The sequence below is a fragment of the Oncorhynchus mykiss genome, chromosome 17, assembly GCF_013265735.2.
Source record: "Oncorhynchus mykiss isolate Arlee chromosome 17, USDA_OmykA_1.1, whole genome shotgun sequence".
Taxonomy (NCBI): Eukaryota; Metazoa; Chordata; class Actinopteri; order Salmoniformes; family Salmonidae; genus Oncorhynchus; species Oncorhynchus mykiss.
The window spans coordinates 38,024,505-38,043,271 of NC_048581.1; the positions used below are offsets into that span (position 1 = coordinate 38,024,505).

The 18,767-nt window shown below is 41.9% G+C and overlaps 1 protein-coding gene across 13 annotated transcripts in view; it reads right to left on the reverse strand.

The window, feature by feature from the left end:
• Window positions 1-18,767, reverse strand: part of ptprt (protein tyrosine phosphatase receptor type T) — a 413,011-nt gene that overhangs the window by 142,386 nt on the left and 251,858 nt on the right. For all 13 annotated transcript variants that reach the window (XM_036949848.1, XM_036949853.1, XM_021568407.2 and 10 more), the window contains exon 9: window positions 11,883-11,992. In XM_036949848.1, the coding sequence (XP_036805743.1) occupies window positions 11,883-11,992 (110 nt within the window). The remainder of the gene's footprint in view (window positions 1-11,882; window positions 11,993-18,767) is intronic.

The window sequence follows — 18,767 nt, forward strand, 5'->3', positions numbered from 1 at the left end:
AAATGATAGGTCTATATAATATAAAAATAATAAAATATAATCGCAGCGCTAGCTGTGCCACCAGAGACTCTGGGTTCGTGCCCAGGGTCTGTCGCAGCCAGCCGCGACCGGGAGGTCCGTGGGGCGACGCACAATTCGTTGTCCGGGTTAGGGAGGATTTGGCCGGTAGAGATATCCTTGTCTCATCGCGCACCAGGCACCTGGCGCAGTGCACGCTAACCAAGGTCGCCAGGTGCACGGTGTTTCCTCCGACACATTGGTGTGGCTGGCTTCCGGGTTGGATGCGCACTGTGTTAAGAAGCAGTGTGGCTTGGTTGGGTTGTGTTTCGGAGGACGCATGGCTTTCGACCTGCGTCTCTCCCGAGCCCGTACGGGAGTTGTAGCGATGAGACAAGATAGTAATTACTAACAATTGGATACCACGAAATTGGTGAGAAAAGGGGGTAAAATTTTAAATAATAAAAATAAATAAATAATAATTATACTAATAAAATATGCCATATAGGAGACACATTTATCCAGAGTGACTCACATTTCATGAGTGCATACATTTTTAGGTTGTGTATGTGATCGCTGTAGGAATTGAACTGCCTGGGCACGTGATCAGTGGAGTTGGCTGCCTGGCTGCATTAGGGGCAGGCGACACGGCTGCCATATGGCTGCCAGCTCGGGGCATGGGACCTAATCCACTCCACTCAGGCCATTAGCGAACTGGTAAATGCAGGTCAGGCCTGTAATTGAGTTTAACGAGTATTAAGTGGCTTCGCTTGCACATCTATCGCTCCCTGGGAATCAGGGACACATGCGGTACCGCTTGTAACATGTTATATGTTCTGAAACAGATTAATTATTTGTGGCATGGAATTAATCAATTGCACAACATATAACATGTACAAACAACACCTTATATGGACAGAGGGTATGAGGGTTGACTGGACTGTTGGATGGTCTACTGGATACAAGCTCCAAAAATCGTACAGGAAAGACTTGGATGTAAACAGTGGTCCTACCAGGATGTGCACACAATTACAGTACAGTGAATCTAGGGAAAGATGTAAAGGGAGGGAATGTATTGACGCCCGTCGTCCTTTGAGAACTGTCACAAAGTGATGCGAGACAAAGGAAGACTGTTCATTTGGGCACCGAATGTTTTTGTTTTTATGTACAGTTTCCAGCATTGTCATTTCATGCCTCTGTTATCAGGCCCTCTGAGCTGTCAGATATTGTGTAGAAATGGTGCTGCATATCAAGAGACAGCAGAGAAGCTGTCTTGTGACGAATGCTACGTACACAGTTAGCTTAGAATAGACAGCAGTAGAAATTGCAATTCACAATCAACTGTATTATGCGTCAGTTATGTAATTTGTCCATGAGATGAGAGAGATAGACCACAAAGACCAGGCAAATTCTAATTTGAGACCCCTTCCCCTTTTCCACATTTTGTTAGGTTATAGCCTTATTCTATAATTACTCATCTACACGGGGTACCCCATCATGACAAAGCGAAGACAGGTTTTTAGAAATTTTTGCAAATGTATTAAAAATAAAAAACAGAAATACCTTATTTACACAAGTATTCAGACCCTTTGCTATGAGATTTGAAATTGAGCTCAGGTGCATCCTGTTTCCATTGATCATCCTTGAGATGTTTCAACAACTTGATTTGAGTCCACCTGTGGTAAACTCAATTGATTGGATATGATTTAGAAAGGCACACCCCTGTCTATATAAGGTCCCAGAGTTGATAGTGAATGTCAGAGGAAAAACCAAGCCATGAGGTCAAAGGAATTGTCTGTTGAGCTCCGAGACAGGATTGTGTCGAGGCACCAATCTGGGGAAGGTTACCAGAACCATTCTGCAGCACACAGTGGCCTCCATCCATTTCTGCAGTGTTGAAGTGTGGTGGTTAATATCTTTAATTTCAAATGAGGAGAGACAAACTTATCACACAAGTGAATGATGTGAGTGCTCTGCAATAACGATTGCTGGTTAACGAACCACCCTTAGATGATTTGTTGAGAGCCCCGAACCAAAGGATACAAAGATCTTTTATAGAAAAGATACACTTAGTCTACATGACAAACAAAATATGTGGGGAATGGGTCACAAGGTTAGGATTTGTATTAATTATACACAGCAGACAGTATCTGCTGTAAAGAGTGTTCTTATTGTGTGGAAACCAGGGTCTGGGCCCCAAAACAAGGTTCCCCTCATCATTATCCATACCCGAGCCATCTCCACCCTGGTACCTCCCAGTACACAAACACCGACTCTTGCTACAGAATGCATCGTAGGCATCGTAAATCCAATCTCAGCATTAAGCCCCTAGAGGCCAAACTCAGAAGACTACACACAGATGAGAGTGTTCTGAGAACACTACTCTATTCCATAAAATAACCATTTGATGCAATAACAGTATAACATAATCTTGTAATTTCGGTCTCACAAAGGTCCCCAAGAACACAGTGGCCTCCATCATTAAATGGAATACGTTTGGAACCACCAAGACTCATCCTAGAACTAGACACTTGGCCAAACTGAGCAATTGGGAGAGAAGGGCCTTGGTCAGGGAGGTGAACAAGAACCCGATGGTCACTGACAGAGCTACAGAGTCCCTCTGTGGACATGGGAAAACCTTTCAGAAGGACAACCACATCTGCAGCACACCAATCAGGCCTTTATGGTGGAGTAGCCAGACAGAAACCACTCCTCAGTAAAGGCACATGACAGCTCGCTTGCAGATTGCCAAAAGGCACCTGAAGGTCTGATGAAACCAAGATTTAACCGTTTGGCCTGAATACCAACTGACACATCTGGAGGAAACCTGGCACCATGGTGGTGGGAGCATCATGCTGTGGGGATGTTTTTCAGCGGCAGGGACCGGGAGATTAGTCAGGATCGAGGGAGGGATGAATGGAACAAAGTACAAAGAGATCCTTGATGACAACCTGCTGGGGCGAAGGTTCACCTTCCAATAGGACAACGGTCCTAAGCACACAGCCAAGACAACGCAGGAGTGGCTTCGGGACAAGTCTCTGAAAGTCCTTGAGTGGCCCAGCCAAGGCTCGGACTTGAACCCGATCAAACATCTCTGGAAAGACCTGAAAATAGCTATGCAGCAACTCTCCCCATCCAACCTGACAGAGCTTGAGAAGATATGCGGAGAAGAAAGGGAGAAACTCCCCAAATACAGGTGTGCCAAGCTTGTAGCATCATACCCAAGAAGACTCAAGGCTGTAATTGCAGCCAAAGGTGCTTCAACAAAGTACTGAGTAAAGGGTCTGAAGACTTATGTAAATGTGATATTTCCATGTTTTATTTTAAATACATTTTTTTTTTATTAAAACATGTTTTTGCTTATTCATTATGGGTTATTATGTGGCGATTGATGAGGGGAAAAAACTATTTCATACATTTTAGAATAAGGCTGTAATGTAACATTTGTAAAAAGTCAAGGGGTCTGAATACTTTCCGAATGCACTGTAGGCAAGCAATGTTTAAATGTACAGTACTGTTGTAAAATATGTACTCTATCCGAATCTCTATCCCTATAAGCACTCCTGATCCCCAGCTAAAACCTTGCACTTGCTGACTTCACTCCAAACATATTCCCAGCCTCTAGCACAATCCCCTCCATCTCCATCCTCCGTGATTCTATGTCAATAGACACACAACTACTTGTGTACATGCTGTGATTCTTACAACAAAATACCACATCTCTATAAATCTATGTATCTCTATCCTGAAGGTGAGACACAACAAGGGACAGTTGCCACCTCTGCCACTTTTCACGTCCCCACAGGCCCCGACGACAGGGAAAAGCAAACTGTGTTGGCTGCGATGCTCATGAGAGAGAGCCAACCACTCAATTTAGCACATTGCTGACAGACAGACAAAATAAAATGTTTATCTTCGTGAGGCGCTAACTCGCCCCAATACATCAGGCCATTCACAACAGGTCCCAATTTAGCCCGGTGGCACTCTTCAGAGGTACCCTACTGCCATCAGAGGCTGTGGGAGTAATGTGTGCGTTTGTGTGGTCAAAGAGTTGGAAATAGTTGAGCTGAGCACAGCATCATCACAGATCTGAGATTGGCAACTGCATGGGATAATGTGTTTGCAGTTTCTATTAAGGGTGTATTAAGCTATGAGAAAAATTGGAAGTTGTGTTGTCCTATTCATCTAAATGGAAAAAACAGGCTTCAAGCATTAGAGAAAAATCTCATTCGCCACCTCTGAATACAGACGGTGGCTTTGGTCACTGATCGTCAAAGGTAGAAAAACAAGTTCTATCCCCACAAACTACTTCTGTTTTCAACAAATATCATCAGACACCCAAAAGACTGACGAGGAGTGGGAACATGTTCAACAAAACAGAGATCAACACAAAGCATTCAATTGCTGAAGTATTTTGCATGCAGACAATGCTTGGCGAAAAGTAAGAGGGCACACTACAGAAAGAAAGCCACCTCAAACAGATTCTTCAGCACTGATTAATGCAAAGTCATTATGCGTCTTCTTTCTCTTTTTTTTGTCAGCAAAGGCAATTAATTTCAGAAAAGCCTTGATGACTCGATAGTACAAAGTTGCTTTGTGAAAAACTGTGAGTGAGAAGCCTGTGTGTGTGCGTGCGTATGTGTGTGATCAAAAGGCAGAATCCTAATCCTGAACACATCCTCAACCTGGCGCCCGGTGGCACTCATCTTAGGGGGCCCTGTTTATGTACTCATACAGTATATTAATGTGTGTGTGTGTGTGTGTGTGTGTGTGTGTGTGTGTGTGTGTGTGTGTGTGTGTGTGTGTCTGCATCTGCGTCTGTATGTGTATGTGTGATTCAGTGCTTGAACCTTGAACCTTGACCTTAACACTTTGCTTGAACCCGCAGTCATGCCACTGCTGTTCTACCATTAGCGTAGCTTAGAAGTCAACCCAGGTCACAGGAACTGACGGTTGCTTATAATACACATATCAGTCATGGCGCATGTATCTGTTTGACATGTCAGCTATCTGGTTTGCATGATGTGAAAAGTCAGACGGTTGTTTGTAAACTGACATCAGCATTGCGCATGGTTCATCTGTTAAGTCAAGTCAATGAGAGCTAAGAAGACATGTAAAATGCAATTGCATTGATGGTATTTTAACTTGTATGAATGATAACATAGGTGTTAGCTCCCATTGATCCAGTGACTGGGTTATATGATCATACTACCTCTCTGACTGGGAGGCAGACAGTGGCGCACTGTAGCACAATGTTACAATATAAATCCAAAGGAATACGAAAACCAGCATTTCTCATTGGATGAGTTAAGACAGCGAGCACCTCTCTGTTTTACTCATTTTCTGAGCGATCTTTCCCATTTCAAAAATAATAAACACAACCCTGGTACTAGAATGGATTACAGACGTGCTGTGACTTTTTTGTGTGGCCACTGTACTTTGATTATTTCTAGTGAGCGGGGATCAGAGCTAGCCTAGCAGGATGGGGGCTAATACTGCTGGGGATCAATATCTCGACCTGCGTTTGATTAGTCAATTAGCAAAAGACTGACAAGGGCACGATCAGTGTCAGGTCCGTAAGCCTCCCTGCAGTAGTCTTTATCATGGGTCAATATTAGAGGGCCGTGGGCTTACAGCCCAAGCAGGATTTCATTTATTTAAAATACTTCATTAACATATTTTAATATATTTAAGTTTACTGCGAAAGTATATTGCGTAAGTATTCACCCCCTTGGCATTTTTCCTATTTTGTTGCCTTACAACCTGGAATTAAAATATATTTTTGGGGGGGTTTGTATAATTTCATTTACACAACATGCAAGATGCAAAATGTTTTTTATTGTGAAACAAACAAGAAATAAGACAAAAAACTGAAAACTATAGCGTACATAACTATTCACCCGCCCAAAGTCAATACTTTGTAGAGACACCTTTTGCAGCAATTACAGCTGCAAGTCTCTTGGGGTATGTATCCATAACCCTGGCACATCTAGCCACTGGGATTTTTGCCCATTCTTTAAGGCAAAACTGCTCCAGCTCCTTCAAGTTGGATGGGTTCCACCGGTGTACAGCAATCTTTAAGTCATACCACAGATTCTCAATTGGATTAAGGTTTGGGCTTTGACTAGGCCATTCCAAGACATTTAAATGTTTCCCCTTAATAAACCACTTGAGTGTTGCTTTAGCAGTATGCTTAGGGTCATTGTCCTGCTGCAAGGTAAACCTCCGTCCCAGTCTCAAATCTCTGGGAGATTTCAGATTTCCCTCAAGAATTTCCCTGTATTTAGCGGCATCCATCATTCCTTCAATTCTGACCAGTTTCCCAGTCCCTGTCGATGAAAAACATCCTCACAGCATGATGATACCACCACCATGCTTCATTGTGGGGATGTTGTTCTCGGGGTGATGAGAGGTGTTGAGTTTGTGACAGACATAGCGTTTTCCTTGATGGCCAAAAAGCTACATTTTAGTCTCATCTGACCAGAGTACCTTCTTCCATATGTTTAGGGAGTCTCCCACATGCATTTTAGCAACACCAAATGTTTTTGCTTATTTTGTTCTTTAAGCAATGTTTTTTTTTTCTGGACACTCTTCTGTAAAGCCCAACTCTGTGAAGTGTACGGTTTAAAGTGGTCCAATGGGCAGATACTCCAATCTCCGCTGTGAAGCTTTGCAGCTCCTTCAGGGTTATCTTTGGTCTCTTTGTTGCCTTTCTGATTAATGCCCTCCTTGCCTGGTCAGTGAGTTTTGGTGGGCAGCCCTCTCTTGGCAGGTTTGTTATGATGCCATATTCTTTCCATTTTTAAGAATGGATTTAATGGTGCCCCGTGGGATGTTCAAAGTTTATTTTTTTGTAACCCAACCCTGATCTGTACTTCTCTACAACATTGTACCTGACCTGTTTGGAGAACTCGCCCCTTGCTTAGTGGTGTTGTAGACTCTGGGGCCTTTCAGAACAGGTGGATATATACTGAGATCATGTGACAGATCAATATCTCTACCTGTACATGACCATCTGATCATTTATCACTCCAGTGTTAATCTGCAAAATTGTAATTATTCGCCTACCTCCTCATGCCTTTTGCACACATTGTATATAGACTCCCCCTTTGTTTTCTACTGTGTTATTGACTTGTTAATTGTTTACTCCATGTGTAACTCTGTGTTGTCTGCTCACACTGCTATGCTTTATCTTGGCCAGGTCGCAGTTGCAAATGAGAACTTGTTCTCAACTAGCCTACCTGGTTAAATAAAGGTGAAATAAAAAAGTGACACTTAAATAAATTCCACCTGTGTGAAATCTAACTAATTATGTGACTTCTGAATGTAATTTTGTTGCACCACATCTTATTTAGGAGCTTCATAGCAAAGGCGGTGAATACGTATGCACACACCACTTTTCCGTTTTTTTGTTTGTTTTTAAACAAATACTTTTTAAAATTCCACTTCACCAATTTGGTCTATTTTGTGTATGTCCATTACATGAAATCCAAATAAAAATCCATTTAAATTACAGGTTGTAATGCAACAAAATAGGAAAAACTCCAAGGGGGATGAATACTTTTGCAAGGCACTGTAAATATACTTAAGTATATAAACATTTGAAATACATTTAATGTCAATCTTATTTGTATTTATTAGTGTTTAAGTATATTAAATACATATACAATTATCTAAATTGGGACATTTCTTGTAAATAAGTATATTCTTTGTATATTAGATAAAGAGCAAAATAAATATACTTTGAATACACCTGAAGTACATTATGTATATTTCTCATAAATTAGGAAAATTCGAAAATGGTCATTTGAATTACAATTCCTGCATTTTCTTTGCAAAAAAAGTATATTTATAATGTGATTTAAGTATAATTTTACATGTACACTTCTAATCATTAACCACTGTAGCTAATATAATTTGCCATGTAAAGATTACCTTCATTGACCAAGGAATCTTCTCAACCAATTTGAACAAGTTATTTACAGCAGTTGTTGCTGAAGTAGCAGATTACAAATAATGCTATGGAGAACTGTGCACCAGTGGAATTTTACACTTTAGTTGTTCACATTACGGTGGTAAATGTTTAATATGTAATGTGTAATTAAAAGAACAACATTATTCAGTTTGAAAATGAACATCAAACATTTTAATAAGCTACATATGAGGAACAATATCCTATTATAAATCAAAACTTCAGCTGCAGAAAAGGATGCTGGGGAATATGCAAACAACTTTGCATATGCATTTTTTAAAGTTTACTTTAAATATATTGTGCACATCTAAATTCAATATACCTCTTTGAAAGTATATTTAAGTATATTTTCTTGAGATATGAAAAATTGTACTCTCAGGAAACATGTTCCTCAGCTGTGCATGTTTCCTTATGCGGAATAAACAATCGTTATTAGTGTCAACTTTTTCTGCACTCTTCTGAACAGGAATTCAGAAAGTACTTCAAAACTCATTATTGGTGAAGATACAGCTTGCGAAAGTTTTCTTACCCCTTGGATTACTTCACATTTTATTGCTACAAAGTTGGACATTTTTTTTGTCAACAATCTACACAAAATATTAGAATGGAATATTTTTTTTTCAGATTGATAGAAATGAAATAACTAAAAAATAGTTGTTGCTTAAGTATTAAGTTAAGTATTCAGAGTCAATACATGCTAGAAACACCATTGGCAGCGATTGCAATGGTGAGTTTTCTTGTGTAAATCTCTAAGAGCATTGCACACTTAGATTGTGCAATATTAGACGTTTATTCTTTTCAGAATTCTTCAAGCTCTGTCCAGATGATGGGGATCATGACAAGACAGCAATTTTCAAATCTTGCCATAGATTTGTCCACTCAGGAACATTCACTGTCTTGTTGGTAAGCAACTTCAGTGTAGATTTGGCATGTGTTGTCAGTTATTGTCCTGCTGAACAGTGACTTCCTCTCCCAGTGTCTGTTGTAAAGCAGACGGAAGAAGGTTTTCCTCTAGGATTTTGCCTGTGCTTAGCTCCACCCGGTGTCTTTCTGAATGTCCTTGAGTGTCACCAGCCAGAGCCCGGACTTTATCCCAATCGAGCATCTCTGGAGAGACCTGAAAATAGCTGTGCAGCAACGCTCCCCATCCAACCCGACAGAGCTTGAGAGGATCTGCAGAGAAGAATGGGAGAAAGCTTGTAGCGTAGCACTCAAGAAGACTCACCTTTGGCAGCTGTAATTGCTGCCAAAGGTGTTTTAACAAAGTCCTGAGTAAAGGGTCTGAATACTTATGTAAATGTGATATTTAAGTTTTATAAATTAGCAAACATTTCTAAAAAACAGTTTTTGCTTTGTCATTACAGGGTATTGTGTGTAGATTGATGAGGGTATTATTTTTAAAATCCATTGTAGAACAAAAAAAATGTGGAAAAAGTAGTCTGAATACTTTCCGAATGCACTGTTCTATCCTACGTATTCTACAGATATACTAAATATTCTATCCACATAATGTCCATAATGGCTATACATTCCATTACACACAAGCACACATACAGTGGGGAGAACAAGTATTTGATACACTGCCCATTTTGCAGGTTTTCCTACTTACAAAGCATGTAGAGGTCTGTCATTTTTTTTATCATAGGTACACTTCAACTGTGAGAGACGGAATCTAAAACAAAAATCCAGAAAATCACATTGATTATTTTTAAGTAATTCATTTGCATTTGAACCTGTTTGTTGGTTCATATTAGATTGCTACAATACAGGCCTTTATGAACAGTGTCACGTCTCTATGCATATTAGTGTGTTTACCATCACCAAAGGTTTCAGCCCCCCACCACCCTCTGCCCACCTCGCCACATCCTCTCCCGCCTCCTTTATTTTCCCATTTGAGGATATTGTCCCTAATCTAATTTGCCCGTGGCCTAAAAGCGAGAGAAGAGTCCTTTGGATCCTCAGATCTCCCAGATGATTCCATCGGAGGCTTTTAATCCAATCAATAGGGGTAATTATAGGCAATTACACCAAATGGGAACGCATTGTACTGGACTTAATTTTTTTTTAAATATTCGGACAATCCTGTTATGGACGAGACGGCAAAAGGCTAATTTCATATTAATGATGCTGGCTCGGAAACAAAAGCTACTTGTAAATTGAAAGTCGGCCCAGATTCAGACACACAGAATAAAATGTAGAAGGAGCCTTTTGTCCATCCCTCGCCCCTTCACTCACACAAACAAGCATTTAATGGACCACCAAGGTCATTTGATTTTATTTTAACAAAGTTATACGATCTCATATAGAAAGAAATGTAACAGCAGATCAATACTTAATTAGTGTGGACTGTCCATAGACTGCAGAGTCTACTTCGAAATGAATGACAAGTCTACTTTTCTAAACAATGGTTCAAAAAGGACTCCACTCATCATAAGACTTTATGGTGCCTTTTCTCTGCAGCTCCTTGACACCTTTTCAAGGCCTAGCTAAATGTCACAGCACCGTGGTCCAGAGGAAATGACATGCAAATCTGAAAAGGGTCATCTGAAAATCAACTATCCCTCTAATCTGTCAGAGAGCATCTCTGGTAAGACCACAAGCTTCACGTGTTAGCCATTTTGGATAGTTCACAAGAAGGGTTGGCTGGTACACTACATGACCAAAAGTACATGGACACCTGCTCGTTGAAACATCTCATTCCAAAATCATGGGTATAAATATGGAGTTGGTCCCCCCATTGCTGCAATAACAGCATCCACTCTTCTGGGAAGGCTTACCACTAGATGTTGGAACATTGCTGCGGGGACTTGCTTCCATTCAGCCACAAGAGCATTATTGAGGTTCTTCCACAACGATCTCGATATTTCGGTATGGACCTTGCCTTGTGCACGAGGTCATTATCATGCTGAAACAGGAAAGTGCCTTCCCCAAACTTTTACCAAAAATTTGGAAGCACAGAATCGTTAAGATTTCCCTTTAATGGAATTAAGGGTCCTGGCATCTACTGAACACAGATTTGTCTGTCGGGCTGCCAGATGGTGAAGTGTGAGTCATCACTCCCTAGAGGTTTCCACTTCACAATAACAGCACTAACAGTTGACCGGGGCAGCTCTAGCAGGAAAGAAATTTGACGAACTAACATGATGGAAAATTGGCATCCTATGATGGTGCCACGTTGAAAGTCACCAAGCTCTTCAGTAAGGCCATTCTCCTGCCAATGTCTGTCTATGGAGATTTCATGGCTGTGTGCTCGATTTTATACACCTGTCAGCAACGGGTGTGGCTGAAATAGCTGAATCCACTCATTTGAAGGGGTTTCCACATACTTTTGTATATATAATATATTTTAACAACTGCCAGATTAATAATAATAATTATTGATTGTATTTATTTAGCGCTTTTTGCTCAAACAGCTTTAAGTAAGGGGGAAACTCACCTCTACCACCATCAATGTATGGCACCCACTTGGGTGATGCACAGCAACCATTTTTGAGCCTGAAGACTCACCACACATCAGCTAGCATGGTGGAGAGGTGAAGGTAATTTCCCATATGAAAGGCAACACCCTCGGCAGGGCAATGTTCCCTTTACTGCCCTGGTTCACTGGAATCTTCTTAGACCAAGAGTGCCCCCTTCTGACCTGCCAACACCACTTCCAGCAGCATCTGGTCTCCCATCCAAGGACCGACCAGGACCGATCCTGCTTAAAGTTAAGCTTCTTAATTTGTGAAAAAAATGTAATTGAGAGCTGGGAACTATGAGTAAGACAAAGTGTGAAATATGAGAAAAATGTTGTGTTGTGCAAGTTGAGGATATAATTCTGAGCATATTTCCCGTGTGCTGAGGAAGTGAGAAAATAACCCTATTAGCAGCTGCCATGATGACCTGTGTTGGCTGTGTCGATGAGACTCACCTCGTAGAGCGTGATGACGCCATTGGTCTCGTTAGGTGCCTTCCACTGCATGAAGATCTTCTCCTCGTACGGTCCGGTCTGGATGGATTCCAAAGGAACAGAGCCAGGAACTGGAGGAAAGGAAAGACACACACAGGTGTGAGGGAATGTTCAAGCAAAGTATGAGAGCAAGTTTGAGCACTAAAAACACACACATACTGTATGTGCATGACATGCACACACCCACACGCACACCACTGTGATCAGCCACTTGGTGCACAACACCATGGTCTGAGAACAATTTAACCATTCAACGATGTAGCGTAGTATCCGAGACGTTACAGCGCATTAACAACGGCACACTCCAATCATCCAAAGAGTGTCACACACACCAAGCAAAATAATTATTTACAACACTGCTCCAATTGCTCCAGCACTTGACAGACAGGCAGCCAAAGGCAAGAAAGCAGATGGAAGAAGTCCCAATCTAGCAGCATTCACTCCTTCAGAAAACAATTTACTGAGCATGCGAACCTGTCAGTCATTTTCAGCACACTCCTCACACTTCATTGAGCGCGGTTTACGTTTTGCACACGTGTTGACACAGACACACACTGTGTACGTGCTAGACACAAACAGTATCGAGTGAGGTCTTTGAAAGTGGTAACTCATCTAAATGTTAAAGGAGGAAGAGCGCATCGGTGGCTTAACCCTAGGACTGGTGGAGCAAGCGGTTGAAGTCGATGGAAACCTCCTCAGGGATCAATCCTCACTCCCTTTGATTTGATATTCATTTATGGCAGTCTAATGAGTTATATACCTTCCAGCCAGGAGAAAATTCATGGTAATAGCCCTGTTAAAAGGCCATTTAGTCCAACTTCAAACACACGTGTGCATTAAACACTCCCACTCCACAATAATCGGCAGGGCAGATAAGAAAAATGTGCTGGTCTGGAACGATACCGGCTTTAGCTACCTCAACAGGGCAGATGGCGGGATAGAGGGATGGTGAGCTAGAGGGATGGGAACTGGACTATTTGACACATTGCTAAGCTTTAATGAGGATGTGTTATTCTAATGCAACTAAATACAGTGAGCTCCAAAAGTATTGGGACAGTGTCACATTTGTTGCTGTTTTGGCTCTGTACTCCAGCACTTTGGATGATACTATGAGGTTAAATTGCAGACTGTCATTTTTTATTTTAATTTTAAACTATATCGAAATGTAATCTATATCATTTAAAAATGACAGCACTTTTTGTACATTTTAGGGGACAAAAAGTATTATGACAAATTCACTTACATTGAGTGTACAAACATTAGGAACAGCTTCCTAATATTGAGTTGCACCCCCTTTTGCCATCCGAACAGCCTCAATTCATCGGGGCATGGACTCAAGGTGCCAAAAGCGTTCCACAGGAATTCTGGCCCATGTTGACTCCAATGCTTCCCACAGTTGTGAAAAGTTGTCTGGATGTTCTTTCAGTGGTGGACCCTTCTTGATACATACAGAAAACTGTTGAGCGTGAATAACCTTTGCAGTTCTTGGCAGACTCAAATCGGTGCACCTGGCATCTGCTGCCATACACCGTTCAAAGGCACTTATATATTTTGCCTTGCCCATTCACCCTCTGAATGGCACACACACACATTCCATGTCTCAAGACTTAAAAATCCTTCTTTAACCGGTCTCCTCCCCTTTAACTACACAGATTGAAGTGGTTTAACATGTGACATCAGTAAGGGATCATAGCTTTCCCCTAGTCAGTCTATGTCATGGAAAGATGTGTATGTGTACTAAAGTAGTCAAAAGGTTAGTATTTGGTCCCATATCCCTGGCACACAATGATTACACCAAGCTTGTAACTCTACAAACTTGTTAGATGCATTTGCTGTTTTCTTTGGTTGTGTTTTTATTTGTTTTTGTTCCCAATAGAAATTATTGGCATATAATGTATTGTGTCATTTTGGAGTCACTTTTATTGTAAATAAGAATATAATATGTTTGTAAAGACCTCTACAATAATGTGGATGCTACCATGATAACGGATAGTCCTGAATGAACCGTGAATAATGATGAGTGAGAAAGTTACAGACGCACAAATATCACACCCCTAAGACATCTCTCACCATCACAAAAATTGTGAAAAATTGTGTATTTTTTTTGGGGGGGGGGGGGGGGGGGGGGGGTGATATTCATGGGGTACAAAGCCAAAACAAACTGTCACTGTCCCAATACTTTTGGAGCTCAGTGTAGTTTGTGTCCCATTTGGAAGAATTGGTTCAAGATGTAATTCAAAGATATTAGTCTTGTCATTCTCCGATGAAATTATGAAGTGACAGTGTCCACTTCATAATGTAAATGTGGAATATGATAATGGACTAAGATGAAAGCACACACAATCCATACTTGTTACATGAGGGTTTTCATAAACAGGTGTTGTGTGCCGCCATACCTTGTATGCAGAGTTAAAACATTGAAATAATTTTTGGATTGGTGATTTAAAACAGGCCTTGATTAGCCTGCCTTGCCTGGTGAGAGCATATCAAATTACCTTAAAAATGAATTACATTACATGAATTACACAATTACATCTGCCTTTCAATTCTGCATCTTATAAGTTCTTCTGAGTGTGTGTGTCTGTGTGCTGGAGGCAGGAATACAGGCTTCATCAAAACGATATATGCCACTGTAACACATGCATCAAAACTCGATTAACTTCCTGTCTACAGAGTGTCTGAGTGGCATGTTTCATTAAGCTGGTAGCGAGGATAACATTTCTCTTGTGCTCACCCCCCCCCCCCCCCACCCCCTGCCAATTGTGACGTGAACGCATCGGCTGTTTGACGCCTTAGAAAAAAATGTGTCTCCATTGACAGTCCATGTTAATTCCTGATATTATCTTTAATGGTGCTAGTAAGACTTTACGTGATTTGTGAGTGGTATCAATAGGCTTAATTTAGACCTGAATCACTCGCGATAACTACAGTAACTGTCCAGGGAACATGCCAACCAAAGTCTGAAGAGCTGCTGGTGTAGCAGCTAACCTAGCTGCGAGTTAGCTATCAAGCTAGCGAGGTTCCCTTGAAAGATTGAACACAGCCTGCAAAGCAGTTAGCCCTTGTGGCTGGGAAGGCGGATCGTTCCTGGCTTGTGGCTGTTTAAATACCTGCTGTTTGTTGCTGTTTCCATCTGCCCTGCGACCTGCCCTGTCTGGAAATAGGTGGAATACCAGCGTTAGACTAAGTTGCTACCATGCCATCCAAGGCTAAAGCCAGTGGGAGTAAGGGAGAGGACAGTGTTTATCACAGGTGAATGATCTTTCAAATGAACACAAAAGGGTTGTAGAGGTAGTTGTTTCAAAAACCGGAAAATAGCTTCAAGAGCTTTGGACTCAATTATACCAACATGAGAATGAACGATCTGACCAGAGAGGTCCAGGACCTTAAGGGCAGTTAGCAGTTCTCCCAGGGAGAAGTGGATGTCCTGAAAAACTCTTGCAGCATGATGATAACAAACTGTAAGCACACGCGAGATGATATCAGCACTGTCTTTCAATCATAATTACAGGGAAAACAGACTATCTAAAGGGACAATTGAGGAGGAATACCATCGTTGTGGATGGCATACCAGAGTCTTCACAGGAGAACTGGGCAGAGGAGAAAGAAAAAGGATCACTGAGAAGCTGCCGATGGATCACCAGGCCGATAGTGATCCAGTTCCTAAGGTTTAAGGACAAAATGGCTGTTCCTGAGCGAGCTAAGAACTTGAGAGGAACCAATATATTCCTTATCAAGGACTACTTGAAAGCTGTGCGCACGACGTGCAAAGAACTTATCCCAGTCATGAAAGCTGCCAGAGAGCGTGGGGACATTGCTTCAATCTGCTACGACAGGCTCATTGTCTACCCTCCCCCTCAAAAGGTTGGGAGGAGTGAGACAGCCTAGCTTCCGGGTCAGTAGCTTAAGCCCCATATCACACATACACATAGACACCAGCTTGATTGACTGACTCTATTAGGCAAACAATGTTCTTGTCATGTGTGTTAAATATATATATATATATATATATATATATATATATATATATATATATACTGCTCAAAAAAATAAAGGGAACACTTAAAAAACACAATGTAACTCCAAGTCAATCACACTTCTGTGAAATCAAACTGTCCACTTAGGAAGCAACACTGATTGACAATAAATTTCACATGCTGTTGTGCAAATGGAATAGACAACAGGTGGAAATTATAGGCAATTAGCAAGACACCCCCAATAAAGGAGTGGTTCTGCAGGTGGTGACCACAGACCACTTCTCAGTTCCAATGCTTCCTGGATGATGTTTTGGTCACTTTTGAATGCTGGCGGTGCTTTCACTCTAGTGGTAGCATGAGACGGAGTCTACAACCAACACAAGTGGCTCAGGTAGTGCAGCTCATCCAGGATGGCACATAAATGCGAGAAGTGGCAAGAAGGTTTGCTGTGTCTGTCAGTGTAGTGTCCAGAGCATGGAGGCGCTACCAGGAGACAGGCCAGTACATCAGGAGACGTGGAGTAGGCCATAGGAGGGCAACAACCCAGCAGCAGGACCGCTACCTCCGCCTTTGTGCAAGGAGAAGCAGGAGGAGCACTGCCAGAGCCCTGCAAAATGACCTCCAGCAGGCCACAAATGTGCATGTGACTGCTCAAACGGTCAGAAACAGACTCCATGAGGGTGGTATGAGGGCCAGACGTCCACAGGTGGGGGTTGTGCTTACAGCCCAACACCGTGCAGGACGTTTGGCATTTGTCAGAGAACACCAAGATTGGCAAATTCGCCACTGGCGCCATGTGCTCTTCACAGATGAAAGCAGGTTCACACTGAGCTCGTGACAGACGGGGTGGCATTTCTTTGGGGGGCCGCACAGCCCTCCATGTGCTCGCCAGAGGTAGCCTGACTGCCATTAGGTACCGAGATGAGATCCTCAGACCCCTTGTATGCTGGTGCGGTTGGCCCTGGGTTCCTCCTAATGCAAGACAATGCTAGACCTCATGTGGCTGGAGTGTGTCAGCAGTTCCTGCAAGAGGAAGGCATTGATGCTATGGACTGGCCCGCCCATTCCCCAGACCTGAAACCAATTGAGCACATCTAGGACATCATATCTCGCTCCATGCACCACAGACTGTCCAGGAGTTGGTGGATGCTTTACTTCAGGTCTGGGAGGAGATCTCTCAGGAGACCATCCGCCACCTCATCAGGAGCATGCCCAGGCGTTGTAGGGAGGTCATATAGGCACGTGGAGGCCACACACACTACTGAGCCTCATTTTGACTTGTTTTAAGGACATTATATCAAAGTTGGATCAGCCTGTACTGTGGTTTTCCACTTTAATTTTGAGTGTGACTCCAAATCCAGACCTCCATGGGTTGATAAATTTGATTTGTGTGTGATTTTGTTGTCAGCACATTTAACTAAAAAAGTATTTAATAAGAATATTTCATTCATTCAGATCTATGATGTTTTATTTTAGTGTTCCCTTTATTTTTTGGAGCAGTGTATATACACACACACATACACACAATACCGGTCAAAAGTTTTAGAACATCTACTCATTCAAGGGTTTGTCTTTATTTTTACTATTTTCTACATAGAAATAATAATAGTGAAGACATACAAACTATGAAATAAGACATATGGAATCACGTAGTAACCAAAAATTGTTAAATAACAAAATATATATTTGAGATTCTTCAAATAGCCACCCTTTATCTTGATGATAGCTTTGCACACGCTCTGCATTCTCTCAACCAGCTTCACCTGGAATGCTTTTCCAACAGTCTTGAAGGAGTTTCCACATATCCTGAGCACTTGTTGGCTGCTTTTCCTTCACCCTGCGTTCCAACACATCCAAAAGTATCTCAATTTGGGTTGAGGTCGGCTGAATGTGAAGGCCAGGTCATCTGATGCAGCACTCCATCACTCTCCTTCTTGGTCAAATAGCCCTTACACAGCCTGGAGGTGTGTAGGGTCATTGTCTGGTTGAAAAACAAATGATAGTCCCACTAAGCACAAACCAGATGGGATGACGTATCGCTGTAGAATGCTGTGGTAGCATGTGTGTTTTGGATTCTAAATAAATCACAGACAGTGTCACCAGAAAAGCACCATCACACCGCCTCCTCCATGCTTCACAGTGGGAACCACACGTGGATATCATCCATTCACCTACTCTGTGTCTGACAAACACACAGTGGTTGGAACCAAAATGCGAGGGGCTGAGGATGAACCCAGGTGTAGAAAATGGACCAGACGAGGAATGAATGATTTGGGATGAACATAAAAACTTTACTTGAAAAACGAGAACATAAGGATAAGAGCGATACTGGAAAAACAACAAACACTAGGACTAGTAAACACACTCTGGGACAAACACACAGGGAACCAAAACCAAGCTACTGCAAAGGGAAACAGAAAATACACCTCTCTTAAAGGGAAATCATAATTAGTAATAGGACACACCTGTCATTGCTGCAGAGATATCTCTGGGTCTTCCTTTCCTATGATGGTCTTCATGAGAGACAGTTTCATCATAGCGCTTGATGGTTTTTGCGACTGCACTTGAAGTATCTTTCAAAGTTCTTGAAATTCTCCAGATTGACTGACCTTCATGTCTTAAAGTAATGATGGACTGTTTATTTGAGCTGTTCCTGCCACAATATGGACTTGGTCTTTTACCAAATAGGGCTATGTATACCACACCGACCTTGTCACAGCACAGCTGACTGGCACAAACGCATTAAGAAAGAAATTCCACTAATTCACTTTTAACAAGGCACACCTGTTAATTGAAATGCATTTCAGGTGACTGACTACCTCATGATGCTGATTGAGAGAATGCCAAGAGTGTGCAAAGCTGTCATCAA